The sequence below is a fragment of the Anolis carolinensis genome, chromosome 4 (genome assembly GCF_035594765.1).
Source record: "Anolis carolinensis isolate JA03-04 chromosome 4, rAnoCar3.1.pri, whole genome shotgun sequence".
Taxonomy (NCBI): Eukaryota; Metazoa; Chordata; class Lepidosauria; order Squamata; family Dactyloidae; genus Anolis; species Anolis carolinensis.
The window spans coordinates 184,331,621-184,352,622 of record NC_085844.1 but is presented as its reverse complement, the minus strand read 5'-3'; the positions used below and the strand labels follow the sequence as shown (position 1 = coordinate 184,352,622).

At 41.1% G+C, this 21,002-nt stretch overlaps 1 protein-coding gene across 1 annotated transcript in view; it reads right to left on the bottom strand.

Moving 5' to 3' along the window:
• The window catches only part of tesk2 (testis associated actin remodelling kinase 2), a 78,466-nt gene that overhangs the window by 50,549 nt on the left and 6,915 nt on the right, over positions 1–21,002 (bottom strand). Inside the window, exon 2 of the mRNA XM_003220261.4 lies at positions 7,266–7,570. Within this exon, the coding sequence (XP_003220309.1) occupies positions 7,266–7,484 (219 nt within the window). The 5' untranslated portion in view covers positions 7,485–7,570. The remainder of the gene's footprint in view (positions 1–7,265; positions 7,571–21,002) is intronic.

The following is a 21,002-nucleotide window of genomic DNA, read 5'->3' as shown; positions in this document are numbered from 1 at the left end:
TATTCAAAAACATAATTATCCATATTCTTTTATCCCTGCAGAGAACTGGTGGCATTTGAGGTGACTGCCAGAATTTTGCCAACAAAATTTGTGCTGTGGTCAGCACATAATTTCTAAGTACAGTATTTGTTTTGCAATGTAGCTAAGAGGTATAGCCGAAGGATCTAGTTGTAATTAAAAACTTCATCTTTACACTGTTCAGCACCTTATTCCAATATTATCTGATCAAAGAGCAATACTGCCATATATAAGTGGATGTTCCTCTTCAGCAGTGTCAACCAAGATCAGCTATTGCATACCAAGTATTATTTAGCATTGTGGTTATGAGTAAGACTGTTCATTAGAATTTACATCAAGCCAAATAAGCCTTCCATAAACTAAAGGGCCTTTATATGACTCCCCAACAATACATGAATCACTCTTGTTTCTTATCTGAAAGGCATTTTTATAAGAGCTGCACCGCGTGTTCTAGTAATTTGATTTTATTTAAAGATCATACATTTATATTTTGTGTTTGTTTACTACCAGTTTCTTTATTTGCTGTTGCACTGCAATTTTGTCTTTACTATAAGATTTACTTCTTGGGAGTACCTATATCCCAGTCAAGTGGGGTTTACAGAGAACAAATCTGTTGCCACTGCCCCCTAACACAGAAGTACTCATGCAGCTCTCCAGATGTGGTTGGACTGCAACAGCATGAGCCTCAGCCAGCATAGCCAATGATGAGGATTGCTAGGGGTTGCAATCCAAAAACATATGCAGGACTTCATGATTCCCATCCCTGTGTGGGAATATAACTCCAGCCTTTCCTAGCAAGAACAGTCACTCACAGGCAGATATGAAAAGCTATCTGAAGAGGGTGATATTTCTAAAACAAGCAAACACGTTGATTTCAACCAAAAAAAAAACTAGGATGAAGTGCTAAAAATGTACTGATGAAATTGTGCCTCTTTGTATAGTACAACTGCTATAATCAAATTACAGAAGATTACACAAAAGACTCAAACATTTCCTGTATAATCAAATGTTCATTAGAACAGGGAGGTGGACTCAATGGCCCATAAGTCCCCCTTTCAACTGTATGACTCTATGACGAGTCATTTACCAATCTTGGAAACTCAGCAAATAAGTCATCATACTATAGAGAAGAGCTTTCCAAAATTTTCATATTGATGACACAGTTATTATGTTCATTTATATCCTGCTTTTTCTCTCCACAAAGGAGACTCAAAGCAACTTACAATAAAAACATTTCAATACCATTTAAAGTCTATAAATATATAAACATTAAAACAGAATAAAAAATCAATGGTATTAAAACATTTATTGTTAAAATCTACAAAAACCAATGAAAAACACATTCAAAGCTAAAACCACAGAATCCCCTGACTCCATCTTAAAAACCTTCGTTAAAAACCTGCCTGAATAAAACGGTTTTAGTGTGCTCTCAGAAGGACCACAGTGAGGGGGCCATTCTGGCTTTCCTGGACAGGGAGTTTGAGTTGAGAGGCAGTCACTGAGAACGCCACTCTCTTGTTCCCACCAACAATTGAGGTGGGACTGAGAGAACGGCCTCTCTTGAAGACCTCAGGGCTTGGGCAGGCTTATACAAGGAGATGTGGTCAGCCAAATAGCCTAGGCCTGAGCTGTATGCATGTATCATTTCACAGCACAATATTTCAGTTTACCTAGCAAGCCAGAAGTTAAGCCAACCCCTTTGAAAATTTTCATGAAATATATAATATTACATATTACCACATAGTTTTATATACGTCTAACATAATATTTAAGTTTCATATACTGAAACCCGTACCATATAAACGAAGTTTGGACATTTTCCCCTTACACTTATGTACTACAGTTGATTCCTGTATAGTTCCTTCTATAGCAGGCATGGGCAAACTTCAGCCTTCCAGACGTTTTGGACTTCAAGTCCCATAATTCCTAACAGCTGGTAAGCTGGCTGTGATTTCTGGGAGTTGAAGTCCAAAACATCTGGAGGGCCGAAGTTTGCCCATGTCTGCTCTATAGTCATTCCATGGGGGTTCATCACAAACATCATTCCAAACACATTTACTTTTCTTAATTAGAGATAATTACTGCAACTCAATCAAACTGTGCAAATCAGAAAAAGTTATAGAAACACCTACACTTGAACAGTACCAGCACTTCACTTCTGTAGTGACCGAACCTCTCTGGAAATTTTTAAATGGAGGCTGGATAGCCATCTGTTGGAAGGGCTTTGACTATATCTCCTTTAATGGCAGAAGGGGTTTGGACTAGATGTCCTTTGGGGATCCCTTCCAACTCTCGTGAAGTATAGATTGACTGGGGTCCAGTGGAATCTCCTTCTCTGGAGATTACTGAACTGAGGCTGGGTGGCTGTCTGCCAGGATGGCTGTCAGCCTGTGTTTTGCCGAGAGGGGGGGAGCCTTTTTCATGCGACATCCCTGTGGACTGCAGGCAACACACTAGTGTGTCCTGACACACAGTTTGGAAAGTTCTGCTCTAGAGTCTAGCCTCACTAATTAAAAGTGGTGTCAAGAACTGCTTGCCTATTGGTAAAAACAGGGTTGGGTCCAGAATTCTGCTTCCTCATTTAGATTTCCCTATCCTTTTATCCCACCTTATTCCCCAATAATTCCAGAAAAGCTTGCAAGGATTAGAGAACTCACAGCAAAGGTCTGGGATAACATGGAAGGGGATCCAAAATCAGACAAAAGCAACTTGCAAAGGAAGAAATAATAGATTTCCATTTATGCAACTCTGGATTCAAATTACTTGGGATGATTTTTGACATAAGAACATCAGAATACTACTAATGATAACACTGTATGTTCTTGTTTGAATTTTAGAAGACTCATATTTAGCTTCCACAAACTCAATTATAACATTATGATACAAGAACAGTATATGCATCTAACTGCAAAAGAAATTAATTTTATTCTCAGATAAAGGATTTATATTGGAATCCTATTCTTCAGCAAATGTTCTGTTAAGAAATACAAGGCTGCATATAACAATAATTGATGGTCTATAACATAAACATGTAATTACAGAACAACCCCTTTGGGGAAATCCTAAAATCAATGTCTATTAAAGAAATCTACCCTGGCGGCAATATTAGCCATGTCTGGAAAAGCCACAATTTTTCACACTAAATCAAGTTGCATTAGAAGCTTGCTGCACTTACACAAATCAGTGAGAACGTTAAAACAGAGACAGAACCTGTAAGTGACATCAGGAACCATGAAAGCAATAATAAATGGAGGGTCAGAACAACTCTGAAAGGAAGAAAATTACTTTCTTTATGAAAAAATAAAGCAGACACTAAAATACATTAAGGGAAAACAAAAACATTTTCTCTGCATTGCATGGGATTCAGATCAACCTGACACTAGTTTACATTAAAATCAATGGAACTTGCATTAAGTCATTATATTTATATTTATTACATTACATTCAGTGAACTTTGTGTGGATCTAATACAATGACTAACACAACAGAAAATTTCAGAAAAAATAAGCCCCACTTTAAAGTGAACTGAACGTAAGAGGAACCTGTATAACTCAAGTTTTCTGAGTCAACTGAGATGAGCTTGCATAAGCAGCATGCAAAAACCTATGGCTGCAAGAAATTTACATCAGTAAACCAACTGCCGAAATAAGTAAAACCACCTCCTTATCCCATCCCCCATTAACAGTTATAAAGCAAATATTACTGCACAAAGTAATGCCGGAATGCCAATCTGTTTTTTTCCAAAAAGTAAACAGAAAGTGGACAAAAGCGAAGTATACACAATACAGTTCACAGTTATTTTGTAGGTCAGGTTCAATTCATGATTCTATCATAAATTAGACTCACTGCATTTTTCATTTTTTTTGTAATGTAGTTTTTCCTCTTAAACCATGCTACTGTATAAGCCAATACCTACAATTTTTTCAACTATTTAAATTTACGCCATGTTCTCTAAATTATACAATGGCAAAGCAAAATCCCAGAAAAAATCTACTTGAGCAATGTGACCCTTTTCCTCTCTCATCTCCTCATCCTCTGTAGTTCTTTGTGCTGCACTCTGGAAGGTTTCCCAGCTCACAGTTTTTTGGTGTGTAAAGGGAAGGAAGGGAACCATCCTCTTCTGATCCCCCTAATATAAGTGCTGCAACATTTGGTCCACACAGATGTCTTTACATCACTGGTCGAAAAAATAACGTGGTTCAGTCCTAGAGAACCAACTCCAATTTAAGTGAAAAAGAATGCACTTTTCTAATCCATCCAACTGCTGTTGTGGAGCAGCGTTCTGAGAAGCTTGTACTGTATTCAGGCAGAACAGCTTCTTCCTACCTATTACTAAATATTTAAGGTTTCATTTGCTTTTATCTTGGTAAGATTACATTAAGAACCATCATTTATAGCACAGTAAGTAGTGCATGGATTTCAAAGCCAGATGTACTCTTTTAGGCATGTAAGGCTCACTTTATGTCTTCATATGTGAAACAATCATTCACCAGCTGCTGTTTTATCCTTCCTTTTAATTTATTTCTGCTATATATCTTTAGTTATCCTAAATCCTCTGTAAATTCAGTATTCTCCTTCCCTTCTCTCCTTGTCCCTCATTCAGAAGACCAAAAATGTAGTTTCTGCAAAGTATTTCCCACAACCTATCTAGATATGTAATAAGAAACATAAATATAACTCTGTAAAAATGTCTAAAAATGTCTATCTTCTTTCCAGGGAAATTTATACAGGAATCAAAGAGTTTGCTACTCCAAACAACAAACCTCCTCCATCAAATGCATTAGCAGAAGAAGATCAGAAAGGAAAGAACATAGTTATAATTTCCAATTAAAAAATAAAATGCGAATGAATTGAGACTTGCTTCCCCACAAGCACTGTTAAGTTCCCCAATTGGTCAAGAGAATATGAATGATCTTTGATGAAAGTACATGGAGCATTTGAACAGTAAGGGTGGACAAAATTGTTCAGATGATGCTTCAAGGCACAGAGGGTAAATTCTTGATCTTTTAAACTAATATGACTGGCTACCTTAATTATATTAAATACAGAAGCAAGCCATGATATAAACTGCTTACATATACATCTAATTTCAGTTTCCAATAAAAGCTGAAAACTGTACTTCTGCAGTTTTATTTGCATATACAGTAGAGTCTCACTTATCCAAGACTTGCTTATCCAAGGTTCTGGATTATCCAAGGCATTTTTGTAGTCAATGTTTTCAATATATCGTAATATTTTGGTGCTAAATTTGTAAATACAGTAATTATAACATAACATTACTGCGTATTGAACTACTTTTTCTGTCAAATGTGTTGTATAACATGTTTTGGTGCTTAATTTGTAAAACCATAACCTAATGTGATGTTTAATAGGCTTTTCCTTAATCCCTCCTTATTATCCAAGATATTCGCTTATCCAAGGTTCTGCCGGCCAGTTTAGCTTGGATAAGTGAGACTCTACTGTACTTTAATAATTTTAGACATGTATTGACAACAATTAAATTTGAAAATGAACAAATCATTCACAGAACTTTGAACTGATCTTGCTCAAAATCAATGGAGGAAGTCAGAATATCTACGTCTGCATTCCTATTGTTTGTCTTTTATAAAAGGTGAATTCAACTCAAAATTCTACGAAAATGCAGGGGTGTATTGAAGAATAAAAATAACAAAGAAAATGCTTTTCTATTCTTTAACTTTGGATTGTCAGATATTGATATTTTTAATATTGATTTATTCCGTCTGCAACTAATCAGTATTTAGTAATCATGGCCAACTATGGAAGACCAATACTTTTTTCAAATGCCCTCTAAGGTGGGAAGGGGCATTTTTACCATGTCCAGGAGAAGTTTTTTAACAATAGAAAGTGAGCAGAAGTCATTTCCTATTAATGCCTTGTTTCAACGAAGGCCTCCCTGGACTTAAATTTACCCAGTATGTGTGAGAACAGTTGAAGGGCAAAAAAACATTTTTAGAAAAAAAAATGGTAAAAATTGTTTTTGACTCCTGTTCAAGAGGGCTCCAAATGTTGTGGAAATGGTCCCCACCCCTCCAAAAATGCATTTGGGAATAGTTTTTTTTAAAAAGAAAATTGGACCAGAAGGTTATAAAATGGCCCTAAGACTAAGCTTTACTCACAGTAACATATATTCCATGGGCAGTATTCTTTTTGTCATAGATGGTTTTCAACTCTCCTTTTTTACATTAACCATCACACCCAAAAAAACCCTTCAAGGTTGGTGGATCCATTGCAAAAGAAGCCCATACATGAATAAGGAGATGTTGCTCAGATAAAATATCCTCTCTCTTCAAGAATATAGTAAGAATACTCTCCAGTCACATGCTGGAGGGAAAGGGATTCCTGTTTGGATATGGAAAATGTATTTTTTGTATTTTAAATCTCTAATATGGGTTGTTATTTTAATGTGGAAAGATCTTAATACAAAATTGAAAGCAGAAGGCGCCTCACACATAGATGTATGTATGTTGCTGGATATAATTCTGCTGAACACAAATTGAATTTCCCACATGGCCTACACTATCATGAGTATGACCCAGATCATCCAGAATCAGAAACATATGGAAAACAATTGCCCGTTCTCAACATTTGTTTTTCTTTGAAACAAACCCAGCAAAAGGTAGTTCTTTCAGTTCAAGTGTTAGAGGCCCTGAAAATTAAACTCTCTTCATATTGCCATGCTATCTGCATTTAAACTGCATATAAAGTATGAATTACCAAAACCACAAGATAACTATAGTACAGAAGTCCTATATATCTAAATGCAGTTAAAGTCAAACATCAAACCTTTAGTTCTTATTGTTCTGGTTGAATCAAGATGATTTGCATAACAAAAATGTAACCACAGCATATAAAATTTAAATATTAAATTCAGGATTATTAAATCCTATATAAACATTAAAACTCTTCCTTTGCTATTCTTCAATATTCTCTCTGAAAGTACATTGGGGACAAATAAAAAACATAGGACACTTTGCTAAAACAGCAGCCTCCTTAGAAGGTAAGAGATAAATTACTCAACCATTTCTTTTTATTATGCCCTTGATTTTCCAAGAACAGTTTTTCAGGTGACAAATAAATAGTTCAAAGCTTTTTAAATCCCTCTCATGGAGTGATCTTAGGCAGAGCACAGCAAAAGCTCTATACAACCAGCAAGAGATCATTCAATTATATATCAATATAATCATTCAATGAAAAATAAGGAACAACTCTAAAAATTATCAACCCACCTTGAATACCTCAGAGAAGAAACCAGATCCTATTTTCTCACAAGAAAAGTCATCAAGCCGTGTAAGTCTTGAAAAGGCACTTATCAAGGCCTTGTATGAAGAAGTCCAGACTCTGCCCATCTGGGACACAGTCCCATCACTTCCGCCACCATCAAAGTCTTCAAGACGCTCCAAGCGTGGTGGAAATCCTGCAATTGAATTTCGCTTACTTCGATCCATCTTGCAAACAGTATGGCTCCTTTGGAAAGGAGTGGATCTCTCACATCCTAGGTGTTCAATTCGTTTTTCTTCTCTCTGGTTGGATACTAAAAACAAAGCATAAATAGTTGAACTATTTTCTTTTGTCTCATCACTCTCACTACAACCCCCTCCCCCCAAAAATCGTAACATGGGGGAGTAGTGGGAGAAAAAAGGTTATACAGTAGTAGTTATTTTACACAATCAGCATTTAATAAGAACTGGTTCCCAATATGAGGCATATATCCCACAGAGGGGCAATTTGATTTTATTGGGGGGATTCAAGAATGGGTTATTAACAATGAATATTCTGAATTTCTTATGGTCCTAGAAGCCTCATATACAGTACATAAATATATATTGTGACATACACATTTTAAACATTAAAATCAGAATGTACACGGCAGGGGAGAGTATCAGGATTTTGAAAATACTGGTCTAAGACAATGCTCCTCAGGTTATCTGATATGGGAGGCTAGCAATTTTTTTTCCAATTTGCTAAAGACCCTGGTGGTTGCGGGGCCCCTGGTGGCACAGTGTTAAAGTGCTGAGCTGCTGAACTTGTGGACCAAAAGGTACCAGGTTCAAATCCCGGAAGCAGAATGAGTGCCCGCTGTTAGCCCCAGCTCCTGCCAACCTAGCAGTTTGAAAACATGCAAATGAGTAGATCAATAGGTACCGCTCCAGCGGGAAGGTAACGGGGCTCCATGCAGTCATGCTGGCCACATGACCTTGGAGGTGTCTATGGACAACGCCAGCTCTTCGGCTTAGAAATAGAGATGAGCACCAACCCCCAGAGTCGGTCACGACTAGACTTAACGTCAGGGGAAACCTTTATCTTTACTAAAGACCAGTACTATAGTTGCACTCACTGAGTACAACTGCTCCCCCCCCCCCCAAAAAAAAAAAACTTGTCAGGGACCAGCAGCTCAGGGGCTTGCATCAGTTCAGGGATCATTATGTTGAGCATAGAATCATAGAGTCAGAAGAGACCTCATGGGCCATCCAGCCCAACCACCTGCCAAGAAGAAGGAAAATTGCATTCAAAGCACCCCCCACAGATGACCATCCAGCCTCTGCTGAAAAGCCTCCAAAGGAGGAGCCTCCACCACACTCTGGGGCAGAGAGTTCCACTGCTGAACAGCTCTCACAGTTAGGAAGTTCTTCCTAATGTTCAGGTAGAATCTCCTTTCCTGCAGTTTGAAGTCGTTGTTCCGCATCCTAGTCTCCAGGGCAGGAGAAAACAAGCTTGCTCCCTCCTCCCTATGACTTTCCCTCACATATATATACATGGCTATCATGTCTCCTCTCAGCCTTCTCATCTGCAGGCTAAACCTGCCCAGTTCTTTAAACCACTCTTCATAGGGCTTGTTCTCCAGACCCTTCCTCTGGACACCTTCCAGCCTGTGAACATCTCCCTTAAATTGCAGTGCCCAGAATAAGACACAGTATTCCAAGTGTGGTCTGACCAAGGCAGAATAGAGGGGTAGCATGACTTCCCTGGATCTAGACACTGCATGACATTGTTGGCTCATGTTTAACTTGTTGTCCATGAGGACTCCAAGTTCTTTTTCATACGTACTACTATTGAGCCAGGCATCCCCCATTCTGTATCTGTGCATTTCATTTTTTTCTGCCTAAGTGGAGTATCTTGCATTTGTCCCTGTTGAACTTCATTTTGTTAGTTTTGGCCCATCTCTCTAATCTACTAAAATCGTTTTGAATTCTACTCCTGTCTTCTGGAGTATTGGCTATGCTTCCCAATTCGGTGTCATCTGTAAACTTGAAGATCATGCCTTCTAACCCTTCATCTAAGTCATTAATAAAGACGTTGAGAACAGAACCGGGCCCAGGATGGAGCCCTGCAGCATTCCACTTGTCACTTCTTTCCAGGATAAAGAGGAAGCATTGGTGAACACCCTTTGGGTTTGTTCGCTTAACCAATTACAGAGCAGCAGAGATCTTGGAGCTCAAAAAAGTTAGGGTATCCTTTTTCTCATAGAGCTCAAAGTTGCAAATGTTCTTATTTGAAGGCAAAAAGTTTAGTAAATAGTTGTGTCTATAAAACCAAATTAGCATAGATGGTATTTTTTCTCTATGGCTTAGAACAGTGTTTGTTAAGCCATCAAATATTGATTGATTGATTGATTGATTTTTCAAACTTATATGCCACCACTCCCCTAGGGCTCGGAGCGGCTTACAAGAAATATAGAGAAATGCTGCTGCTGCTCAGTCGCATAGTCGTTTCTGACTCTTCGTGACCTCATGGACCAGTCCATGAGATATAGCAAGGGTTTTCCCCTTCAATGTGCCAGGGACCAGCACTATATTTGTACTGACTTGCTACTGCTGCATGATTCTATTCTGGACACTTTCCACAGCCCAGTAGTCAATGGCTCATGGACTGGCACCAGTCTACAGAATACCATTTGAGCAGGTTGATGGTTTAGAGCATATAGATGGAGACACAAGTATATGCTGAGCTAGGAAAAAACTGATGATCTCAAAAACTTCTCTGAGCCTTTGAAGCGGAGCGTGCTTCTTACTACAAATCAGGCTAACAATCATGAAATCCTCCACACATTGCTGCACTGCATGTCCCAGTTCTTCTGGCCAGCATAGTCAATACTAGGAGCTACAGTCCAACATCACATGAAAAGCCACATGATTCGAACCTCAAAACAAATGTTGAAATTCTATTACTTTAAAAATATAAGAAACCCTGATAGGAAACATTATGGCAAACAAATTCATTTCTAATACAGTAGTCTCACTTATCCAACATAAAGGGGCCAGCAGAAAATGTTGGATAATAAGGAGGGCTCAAGGAAAAGCCTATTAAACATCAAATTACATTATGATTTTACAAATTAAGCACCAAAAACATCATGTATTATAACAAATAGAAAAAAGCAATTAAATACACAGTAACATTATGTAATTATTGTATTTACGAATTTAGCACAAAAACATCACAATATATTGAAAACATTGACTACAAAAATATGGACTACTAAAAGGCAGACTGCGTTGGATAATACAGAATGTTGGATAAGCGAAGGTTGGATAAGTGAGACCCTACTGTACCTTCTATGTAAAGTAGAGATACTTTAAAATGAAATAAATAGCACAGCCTACACTCCAACAGCCATTCAAAACTCTGCTTAAACTATACGTTTATTTCTATACAAGGAGTCCCTGAATTATAAACGTCTGACTTACAAACAACTCATATTTAAGAACAGGGGTGAGACAACAGAAAGTGAAAGAAGTCTACCCCTAGAAAGGGAAATTCATTCCTGGGAGAATTGTCATGGGAAAAAGTGACTTCACTGAAGCTTTATCACCAATCCTTGTTTCCACAACAGGCCATTTTTTTCAAAATCCAATTATCACAGGGACAGAAAGCAAGGTGAAATCTTCTGAACACGGGCACAGACAGTAAAATAAACACCATGGGAGTGTTAACCCTTCCCAATCCTATCCAAAGCTAATGTACCTGTTCTGACTTACATACAAATTCAACTTAAGAACAAACCTATAGAACCTAACTTGTTTGTAACTTGGGAACTGTCGTATTTCAAGCTAAATCAAAGTGGAAAGCTGTAGCAGATTAGCGAAAAGTGAACCGTGAAGTAGTGAGGGAACACTGTAATTTCTTCAGCTGAAAATTGCTAAAAGTCATTTTGTAACTTTCAAGTTTCTCAGGTGGTAAGGAGGGCTGGGGAAATTAAAGTCAACCAGCTACTCCTAGAGAATTCGAGGAACAATGAATGACTGTTTTGAGGTGACACCCCAGCATTCACAAACAGGGTGGTCCAAGTAAGTCCAGAGATTTTCAGGGGTACTTATAAAAGTATTTGTTTTTATCACAATACAGACAAGTTTGAACACATTCAGTTGAATAGAGAAGATAATATTTTTAGAAAATGAAGTATTCCTTATACCTCCCTAAGAATAAGAACAGTCATTTATTCAAAATGCTTCCTGCTTAGCAAGTAAATAGTCACATATTCTTTAAAGGCCATGAGAGCAAGTGAGATAGCAATCCTCCACAATATCTTCCCAGTACACCACCTAAATCCTTAGTTAAAAGTCTGTTTTGCAACAGATTGTTCTATAAAAGTTGTTTTTGTCAGAAGGTAAGACACATAAAAGACATGCAGCAATGTGTATTACAGCTTTCACAGGTATCTCTCTGTGCCCACAAGACTGGTATTTAAGCAATCTGTTAATTCTTAAAATATATCCCCAACTTGATAGATTAAATAGTCCTTGTTAAGATTTTTCACTAGTATCAGTAAATTGCAGACTTTCCCACATACATGATAGACAAAAGACTGAAAGAACCATACAGACATCTACTAAATTTAGCAACTTGGCAAATCATTTATTATTCCAATTTCTTTTATTTAAAACAATGGAAAATATCTACCCATAAATTAGCACTTTTACAATGATCTGATGGTATTAGCTATCAGCATCTTTTCCATCTTACTCTTTTATTGGTATTTCAGATGTATTACCAGTCAGTGAACTTTGTTCTGAAAAGGAAATTTCTTGTTCCAGCTTGAGCTATCTTGTTTCTAATTACCTATAAATGAAGGCAATAGTCCCAAGCAATAATCTGCTTTACTCAAAACTATGCTGATTCAGACACAACATATCAGCTGGCTATTCTATGAACTGGTGAAATGGGAATTCATTCACATTGTAAAAGATTGTCATGAAGCAAACAATTAATTTAATTTCTGGCATAGGCAATTCTGAAAGCAAATTTGCAAAGTAACTGACAAAGCACTAATGTCCTCACTGAACCCAAGGTGTTTTAGATTGTACTTCACACCAGACAGACTAGTATTTTAAAACCCTGAACTTATTTAGAAATATAATTCATTCTTTTAGCATTACAGACAAGAACAAATAGGGTTTGTCTGCTATAACCAGAATTAAAATTATGTATTGTCCACCAAAGTGGGTCTAGCTTCGGTCTCCTGGGTAAGACTCTCTAAGAAAATCAGAATTTTGCTTCTCCTTAGTAAACTAAGGCCCCTTCCACACAGCTGTATAAAATTCACATTGAACTGGATTATATGGCAGTGTGGACTCAGATAACCCAGTTCAAAGCAGATATTGTGGATTATCTGCCTTGATATTCTGGGTTGTATGACTGTGTGAAAGGGCCCTAAGGCCCCTTCCACACAGGTGAATAAAATCCCATATGTTCTGCTTTGAACTGGAATATATGTCAGTGTGAACTCATATTACCCAGTTCAAAACAGATATTGTGGGATTTTCTGCCTTGACATTCTGGGTTATGTGGCTGTGTGGAAGGGCCCGAAGACTAACATGGCAAATTAGATTATTGAGTATGTTATTAGGAGCACCTGGTGTCTTCAAAAACAAAAGGCTCTCTCAAGCTACATCCAGGATTCCTTTGCTCATTCCCCAGCTATAGTTTTCCTACCTGCTATGCCATACTACCATCTGTCTATGGAAGTCCCTCTTATCTACCACAATATATCTAAATGACTTCATGTTTAGAGATAGCATGCCACAAGCAACTAGGGCAAACATGCCAATTTAATGGAATGCTTGCAGACTTCCTAGATCTGGATTGCTACAGTAGAAAATGGGATGCTGAATCAGACAGAATACAAAAGCAGAAATAGGTTTCAAACCTCAAATGATTCATTCATCTCTAAATTTGTTATGTAAAGGCAGCATATACTTTACCAAAAAAAAAATTGTGGCCTAGAAAAAAATTGATTTGCTCCCCAAAATAAATCAATTAAAAGGAAAAGGTAGGATTTACATAGCAAACAAACTCTTCAAAATCACTTTCTCTTTATAAACTCCTGAATCGTTTGTTTTCTGTATCGTTTCTCTTCACTACATTTCCTTTTTTCCTCACTTACTTATCTCTTATTCTGTTCATCCCATTTTTTGCCTTCAGTTTAAAGAGGCCAAGCACAGCATACAAAAATGTCCAAAAAGGGGGCCTGATGTCCAATTATCTGCCATTCAGTACTGTCCTAATCACACATACAACCCACTGTTACCCTCTACTTCACTTTAGCAGAAGAAACGATCAGAATGTAATGTGCAGTTAAGTCTTTATTTTCTTTGTCCTATTCTAACTCTAATTAATAATTTCTATATTTAAAAGCTTAATAAAAATTTCACCAGGCCTGGCAGAACTTTCAAAATACAAAGAAATTTAAGAGAAAGATTCTTATTTAAGTTGCATAACTTTGCTTAAATGTTGATTTTAAAAGACCCCAAAAGTTTTTTTCCCTACTGATATATCTTTCCGTTTACTAGAGAGGATGATGGCCCTCACTTGGAAAGTTGTAATCAATTCCCCTCTCAGACATGAAACTCACTGTGTAACTTTGGGAAAGCTAGTCTCTGTTCTAATCTCTCTCACAAGGAAGGTTAGATCAGAGGCTGCAACTGAAAATATGGAATACAAGAGCTTCACATAAAGCATCTGAAGATCTCTAAAGGACAGACCACACAGGGATCTAATTTTTAAAATTGTTGTATTTTTGCTTCTTTTGTAACCTTTTATTTCTGTTCCAATATGACTATAATTTCAGCACATTGCTAGCAGGAGGAGCTAGACAATGTGGCCTTATTGGAGGCATTGCAAAAACTCTCTAAAGGGAGTTACAGAACAGGAAGTACCTGTTTTCAAACAGCAAGTGTGTATACATGTGTTACTGATACCTGAATGAATATTAGGTGGTGATATCGTCCAGGAAGTGTGTGTCATTTACAGAGGAACAATTTAAAAATCATGGAATATTTAACTGGCCAAATGACAGATTAAACTCATTTTCTCTTTTCACATGGCTGCTACAATCTCATATCTTCTTATTACATCCTGAACAGATTAGCAGGCCATCTCTTATTTAACCTTGAAACACTTCAGGTAATGCATAGAGCTATACAGGGCACTAACATTAAGTACCAAGAACAATTATGACCTGTCTACGGTACTCCACTTCACTGAACTCTCCTTTAGGAGTAAATTCTAAAAATGAAATAAAACCATTAAGCAACAATACAATCAATTTTAAGGTCAAGACAAAAACAAAGAGAAAAAACAAGATCAGAAGCATATCTTCCTCTATGGATAAAAATCCAGTCAGTGTTTGTTACTCATAATTAACAGAAGAGTCATTTTCAACTTTATTTTTCAGTTCACTGTATGAGAAGTATAGGTTGCTTACCTGTAACCGTATTTCTTCGAGTGTTGATCTGTGAAATTCACACATATGGGTTTCCCCAGTGCGCCTGCGCAGAGTTCGGAACCTTCTGGAAGTTTAAAAGTGAAAGAAATTGGCGGGAGCCCCGCCCACTCTCCCCATGTAGTATATGTAGCCGTGGGCGGGGCTACGCCTCAGTTCTCCGCCGCAGACAGCAGCTGAGAGACCGAGGCATGACCTCAGCGGGGAGGATGGGCGGGCTGTGTGAATTTCACAGATCAACACTCGAAGAAATACAGTTACAGGTAAGCAACCTATACTTCTTCTTACGTGTTGTCTGTGAAATGCACACATATGGGTGAATAGCAAGCTACTAACCTTGGAGGTGGGTCATGCCACACAGGAGAATAACACTGCCCTGCCGAACGCGGCATCCTTCTTCGCCTGGATGTCCAGCTTGTAGTGTGACACAAACGTCGATGGAGATGACCAGGTAGCTGCCTTGCAGATATCTTGCAGGGATACACCCCGGAGGAAGGCTTGGGAGGCTGACAGTGACCTGGTGGAGTGTGCAGCTACATGCGATGGTGGTTCTTTGCCCGCTAGTTGGTAAGCCAGGCGGATCGCCGAGGTGATCCAGGAGGCCAGACGTTGAGAAGTGACTGGAAGGCCCAAGGCATCTTTCCTATATTTGAGGAAGAGTCTTGGAGATTTTCTGTGGGGGGCAGTTCTATGAATGTAGAACAGTAGTGCTCTTTTGACGTCCAGAGAGTGAAGAGTCGTCTCCAGGGGAGATGATGGGTTAGGGAAGAAGGCGGGTAGAACAATGTCCTGGCACATATGAAAGTGTGAAACTATCTTCGGTAGGAATGCTATGTCCGTCCGAAGGGTCACATTGTCGTCAGAAAAACGGATGTACGGGGCGTCAGCCCGTAGGGCTGCAATTTCACTTGCTCGTCTAGCGGATGTGATCGCGACGAGGAATGCCGTCTTCCAAGACAGGTGGGAGAGATCGCTAGAGGCCATTGGTTCAAATGGGGGTTTTGACATCTGAGAAAGGACCAGTTCCAGGCTCCATGATGGAGGAGGTAAGGAGCTAGGTGGGTAAGTATTTTTGTAGCCTTTAAGGAATAGGCGTAGGAGTGGATCGTGAAACAGTGAGGGCTGTCCTGCTTTCCTTCTGAACCAAGACAGAGCGGCTGTATAGCACTTGACTGATGATAGAGACATATGTTTAGAGGATAGGTGGACTAGAAAGTCGAGTACTACTGAAGTAGGGGCTGTAAAGGGGTCTACTTCACAGGTGGAGGCAAATTCTTTAAATCGAGACCACTTATATGTATAAGATCGCTTTGTTGATGTCTTTTGGGCTGCAAAGATTATTCTACGGACGGCGTCGGAGAGGTGGGCCGTGGTCTGATCCTCCACGCTGTCAACTGTAGAGATGTTACGTCTGGGTGTCTCACAAGACCATCTTGGACTGTGAGAAGATCGGGGCTGTTCCTCAGGCGGACGTAGTCGCCTTTCGATGCCTTCAGGAGGGGTGTGAACCAGGCCTGTCGGGGCCACCAAGGGGCTATGAGAATACAATTTGCATTGTCTGATACGATTTTGGCCACCACTTTGGTCAGGAGTGGGAGTGGTGGAAATGCGTATAGCAGTTCTGGTACCCACGTGAAGAGGAAGGCGTCTCCTAAGCAGCCTGGGGATGCGTGAGGACGTATCCGAGCGCAAAACTGAGGACACTGTTTGTTCGCCGGGGAGGCGAAGAGATCCACCTGAGGAACTCCCCAACGTCTCGTGATGAAGCGAAACTCCCTGCAGTGGAGTTTCCATTCGTGGTTGCTGAGGGGAGTTCTGCTCAGGGAGTCCGCTAGGACGTTGTCCTCTCCCGGCAGGTGAATCGCTATGAGAAAAATATTTCTGCGAATGCACCATTCCCAGATTTGTGATGCGATGGAGAGGAGAGTGAGTGAGCGGGTCCCTCCCTGTTTGTTTATGTAGGCTTTCACTGTTGTGTTGTCCGTGACAAGTTGGATGACCTGGTTTTTGGTAAGGCGGGCAAAGGATTTCAGGGCCTTTTCCACGGCTAGGAGCTCCAAGGCGTTGATGTGGAGCTTTTGCTCTTGTGTTGACCAACGGCCGTGGGCTGTTAGGTTCTGTAAGTGTGCGCCCCAACCTAGTGTTGATGCATCTGTTGTCAATGAGACTGAGGGGCAAGGAGAAACAAACGGAAGTCCCGAGCACACATTGGACCTCTTTGTCCACCATGAGAGGGAGTTGAGGACGTCCTGAGGAAGTGATAGGACAATGTTTTGGTGATCTCGGATTGGGTCGAATTTCCGGACGAACCAGTTTTGTAAGGTTCGGAAGCGGAGGCGAGCGTATGGTGTAACCACTGTAGTTGAGGCCATGTGGCCTAAGGTGGATTGGATTGTCCAGGCGGACGCTCGTCCATAGTGGCGCAATTCGGAGAACATAGTTCTTAAGTTTCTGAATCTTTCCTCTGGTAGGAAGGCCTTTTGGGACTGCGTGTCTATAAGGGCGCCAATGAAGGTGATACGCTGGGTAGGGGAGAGGTGGGATTTTTCTCTGTTGACAACGAGACCTAAGGTCTGCAAAAAAGATAAAGTGAAATGAATATCAGATTGCAATTGATCGCGGGATTCCGCTGATAAAAGCCAATCATCCAGATACGGAAAAATCGTTATGTGGTGTCGGCGTAAATGGGCTGCCACTACTGACATGCATTTGGTAAAGACCCTTGGGGCTGTGGAAAGGCCAAAGGGTAGGACGTTAAATGAGTAACAGGAGTCTCCTATTGCAAAGCTGAGAAATCTACGGTGATCTTCCATAATGGAAATATGGAAATAAGCATCCCTCAAATCAATAGACGCAAGCCAGGATCCCTTCCTGATAAGGGGAAGGATGGTGGGGAGTGTCACCATGCGGAATTTACGTGGTTTGATGTACAGATTAATACCACGTAAATCTAGGATGGGGCGAAGACCGCCACCGCATTTGGTTACTAAGAAGTAACGGGAAAAATAACAGGAAGAAACGTGGTGAGGAGGGATGGGGGAAATTGCCCCTTTGTCAAGTAAGGAACTTATTTCCTCAAGGAGGGGGTCTGAAGGGGAAGTGGCACAGATGTGTCCCACGGGTGGCAGGGAAAGGAATTCTATAGCATAGCCACTCTGTATAATGTTTAGCACCCAGGCATCTGATGTGATCTGTTGCCACCGTTCAAGGTATGGGGAGAGTCTATCAAGGTAAGTGTGGGTGGTAAGGGGGGGGGGAAACATAGTTTGAACTGGGGAGGAGTGAGTGGTAGTAGGGGGAGAGGGGCTAAAAGCGCCGTCTCCTATTGTCTGCCGGTTTTGTTCCGCGGTACTGACCCTTCGTGGGGAGGGGTGGTCTGCGGTTGCCTGTTGAGGCAGGCTGCTGCCGTTGTCTTCCTCGAAAGGGCAGGGGACTGTAGCGGCCCCGGTAGTATTGTGGTTGATAAGGCCATCGTCGATGCTGGGAGGGGTAGGGTTGGTATTGATGTTGTCCATACTTAGTGATGGTTTGTTTCATTTTATGAGAATGTTCGAGTTGGGAGTCTGTTTCCGGGTTGAAAAGTCCCGCTTCATCCATTGGTAAGTCTTCAATAAGGGAGCGAGCGGAGGGAGACAAGATGGCGGCTCGGAGCCATGCATGTCTTCGTAGGGCCACTGCATTTGCAAGGAGTTTTCCCGATGCGTCGGCAGTATTCTTTGCTAGGTCCTTTTGAAAGGCCGTGAGAGATAATGCTTCTTGTTGAAAAGCTTTGGCAAGGGTTTGTTGATGAGGGGAAAGAGAATCGAGGAAGGATTCCATTTTAGTCCAGAGAAATTTTTGGTATACACTCATGTATACTCCATAGTGAGCCATACGGGCGAAGAGGCAGGCTGAGGTATAGAACTTTTTGGCCATTACATCAAGTTTCTTGCCCTCTCTGTCTGAGGGTGTAAGCTGTGCCCTTTGAGTTGGTTTAGGTTGGGCGTCTGTAACAACTGAATTGGCCTTAGGCATTTTTGCAAGCCAAGAGGCTGTAGAGAGATCAACCCTATAAAGGTTTTCAGCTCGTTTTGGAGTAGCTGGTACTAATGATGGGGCTATCCCCACAGTTTTGATAACTTGTAGTAAGTATGGAAGGGTTGGGAGGGCTGTGGATATTGGGGTTTGTTGTTCTGAGGAGGAAAAACAGGGATCTTCCACAACATTAGCTGGTTTGGGGGTGGGTAGGTTAAGGGCTTTTGAGAGTCTAATGAGGAGAGCTGAAAAGTTTCTAAAATCCTCTGCCTGTTGAGGGTCTTGATCTATTTCAGTTTGAGGGGGTGCCAATGAAGGGGTGTCTCCTTCAGATGCATTTAGATCCCTGTCTTGCAGTGTGTCAGGGATGGGAGTTGATTGGATGTGAGCTAGCTCCCTTCCTTGCTCAGGCAGATTTGGTTCAGCTGCCTGGGAGGACGTGGAAGGTCCTTGAGTGGGAGGCAGTGCCTGTATTGTGGCCTCTGGTCGGGAGGCTGAAGCAGAAGGAGGCTGCCTGGGCACTGGAGGAGGAAGTTGGCCTCGGTTTGGGTAAAAATCATAGTAACAAGGAGCCCCATAGGGGAAGGGGGGTGGAGGGGGATAGGGATAAAAGAAATCAGCATAATAAGGGCGGTTGCGGCCAGGGGAAAAAGACCTGGAGTAGGAGGATGCTCTGGATGGGCTCCTAGAGCCTGAGGCCCTGGATTCGAGGGAGGGGGAGCGCCCACGGTACCGAGCAGCCCTCATGGTGCGGCCTCGCCCCTCCTCCTGGAGGCTTTGCCTGTCTGGGGTTGAGCGGGGAGGAGGATAAGGCCGTCCCTGCGTGGGGAAGGGCTCTGCAGTTTGGCCATCAGGGACAGCTTCGCTGCTTGCTTCAGCGAGAGGCTGCAAAGAGTTAACTGGAGACAAGTGGGGAGGAGTCTCCTGTGGAGAGGGCGGGTTCGGAGAGCCTCGGTCCCGAGGCATGTTTTCTCCAGCCCGGTTTTGCAGCGGGGGACTCAAGGGCTTTTCACCAGTGAGTTGCCTCCCTTTTTTTTGCTTTTTTGAGCCCTCTTTCTGTTTGGCCTCCCTGGTCCTGGAGGATTTGGCTTTTTTGCGTGGCGCTTCAGGCACCAGGTAATCCTCGGCAGCACTCTCTTCCCTGGCTGGGAGGGAGCTTAAGGCCTCAGTTAGGAGAGGAGGAGGGGAGGCCTCTGGGCAGGGCCGTTTTTGGGCGCGTGTTTCTTCTGGCGCCAGGGCTTGCTCATAGAGGACGGCCTTAAGGCGGGCCTCTCTGTTTCTGCGTGCTTGGGGGTTGAAAGATTGGCAAATTGGGCAGGTTTGGGGAACGTGCCCTTCCCCCAAGCACAAAAGGCACATGTTGTGCCTGTCTGAGTCAGGCAGCTTAGCTCCGCATGAGCTGCATTTTTTAAAGAATAAAGTAGACATTGCCTGATTCGTGGTCAAAGTCCAGTCCAGAAAGTGGGGCAGGAGAGGGCAGCAAGTCAAGGCCAGTCCAGAGTCAAAAACCGTTGCAAATCCAAAAGAGAGGAGTACAAAAGGTTCCTACTGTCTGCTGTCGCGCGGAAAGAAGAACTGAGGCGTAGCCCCGCCCACGGCTACATATACTACATGGGGAGAGTGGGCGGGGCTCCCGCCAATTTCTTTCACTTTTAAACTTCCAGAAGGTTCCGAACTCTGCGCAGGCGCACTGGGGAAACCCATATGTGTGCATTTCACAGACAACACGTAAGAAGAAACTAAGGATCCCATATAAAAAAGCCACACTGAAATATTGACAGATCATCAGTAAAGGTAGTTTGAAAGATTTTTGTTCCTTGATTTTACATCTATAATAAAGCAAACTTGGGTGCTCAAAACAGATAGGATGCCTTCACAAGTATAACCACATATTATTTTAAAATATGACACAACGAAAGGGGCTAATAGTGTTCTGTGCAACAATCATTTTTGCAGAAGGAATGTAACTTGTTTATTTTGTTTAATCACAGGTAAGCAATTTTACCCTGTGTCACAAAAGATTTATAGAGGAAAAGAAAAATCTAGCTACACTGAAGTCAAAGGTTGCTGACTTCTGAGTCAGCTGTGACTTTCTTACAACCAGGATTTCTCTCACTGAAAACAGAGCAATGCTGCAACATTTTATCATTGAGAATGGTTATTTTTATGAACGGATTCAAAGAGAATTTATGAGATCATTACTGGTGGACTTCTATATATATACCTTTTG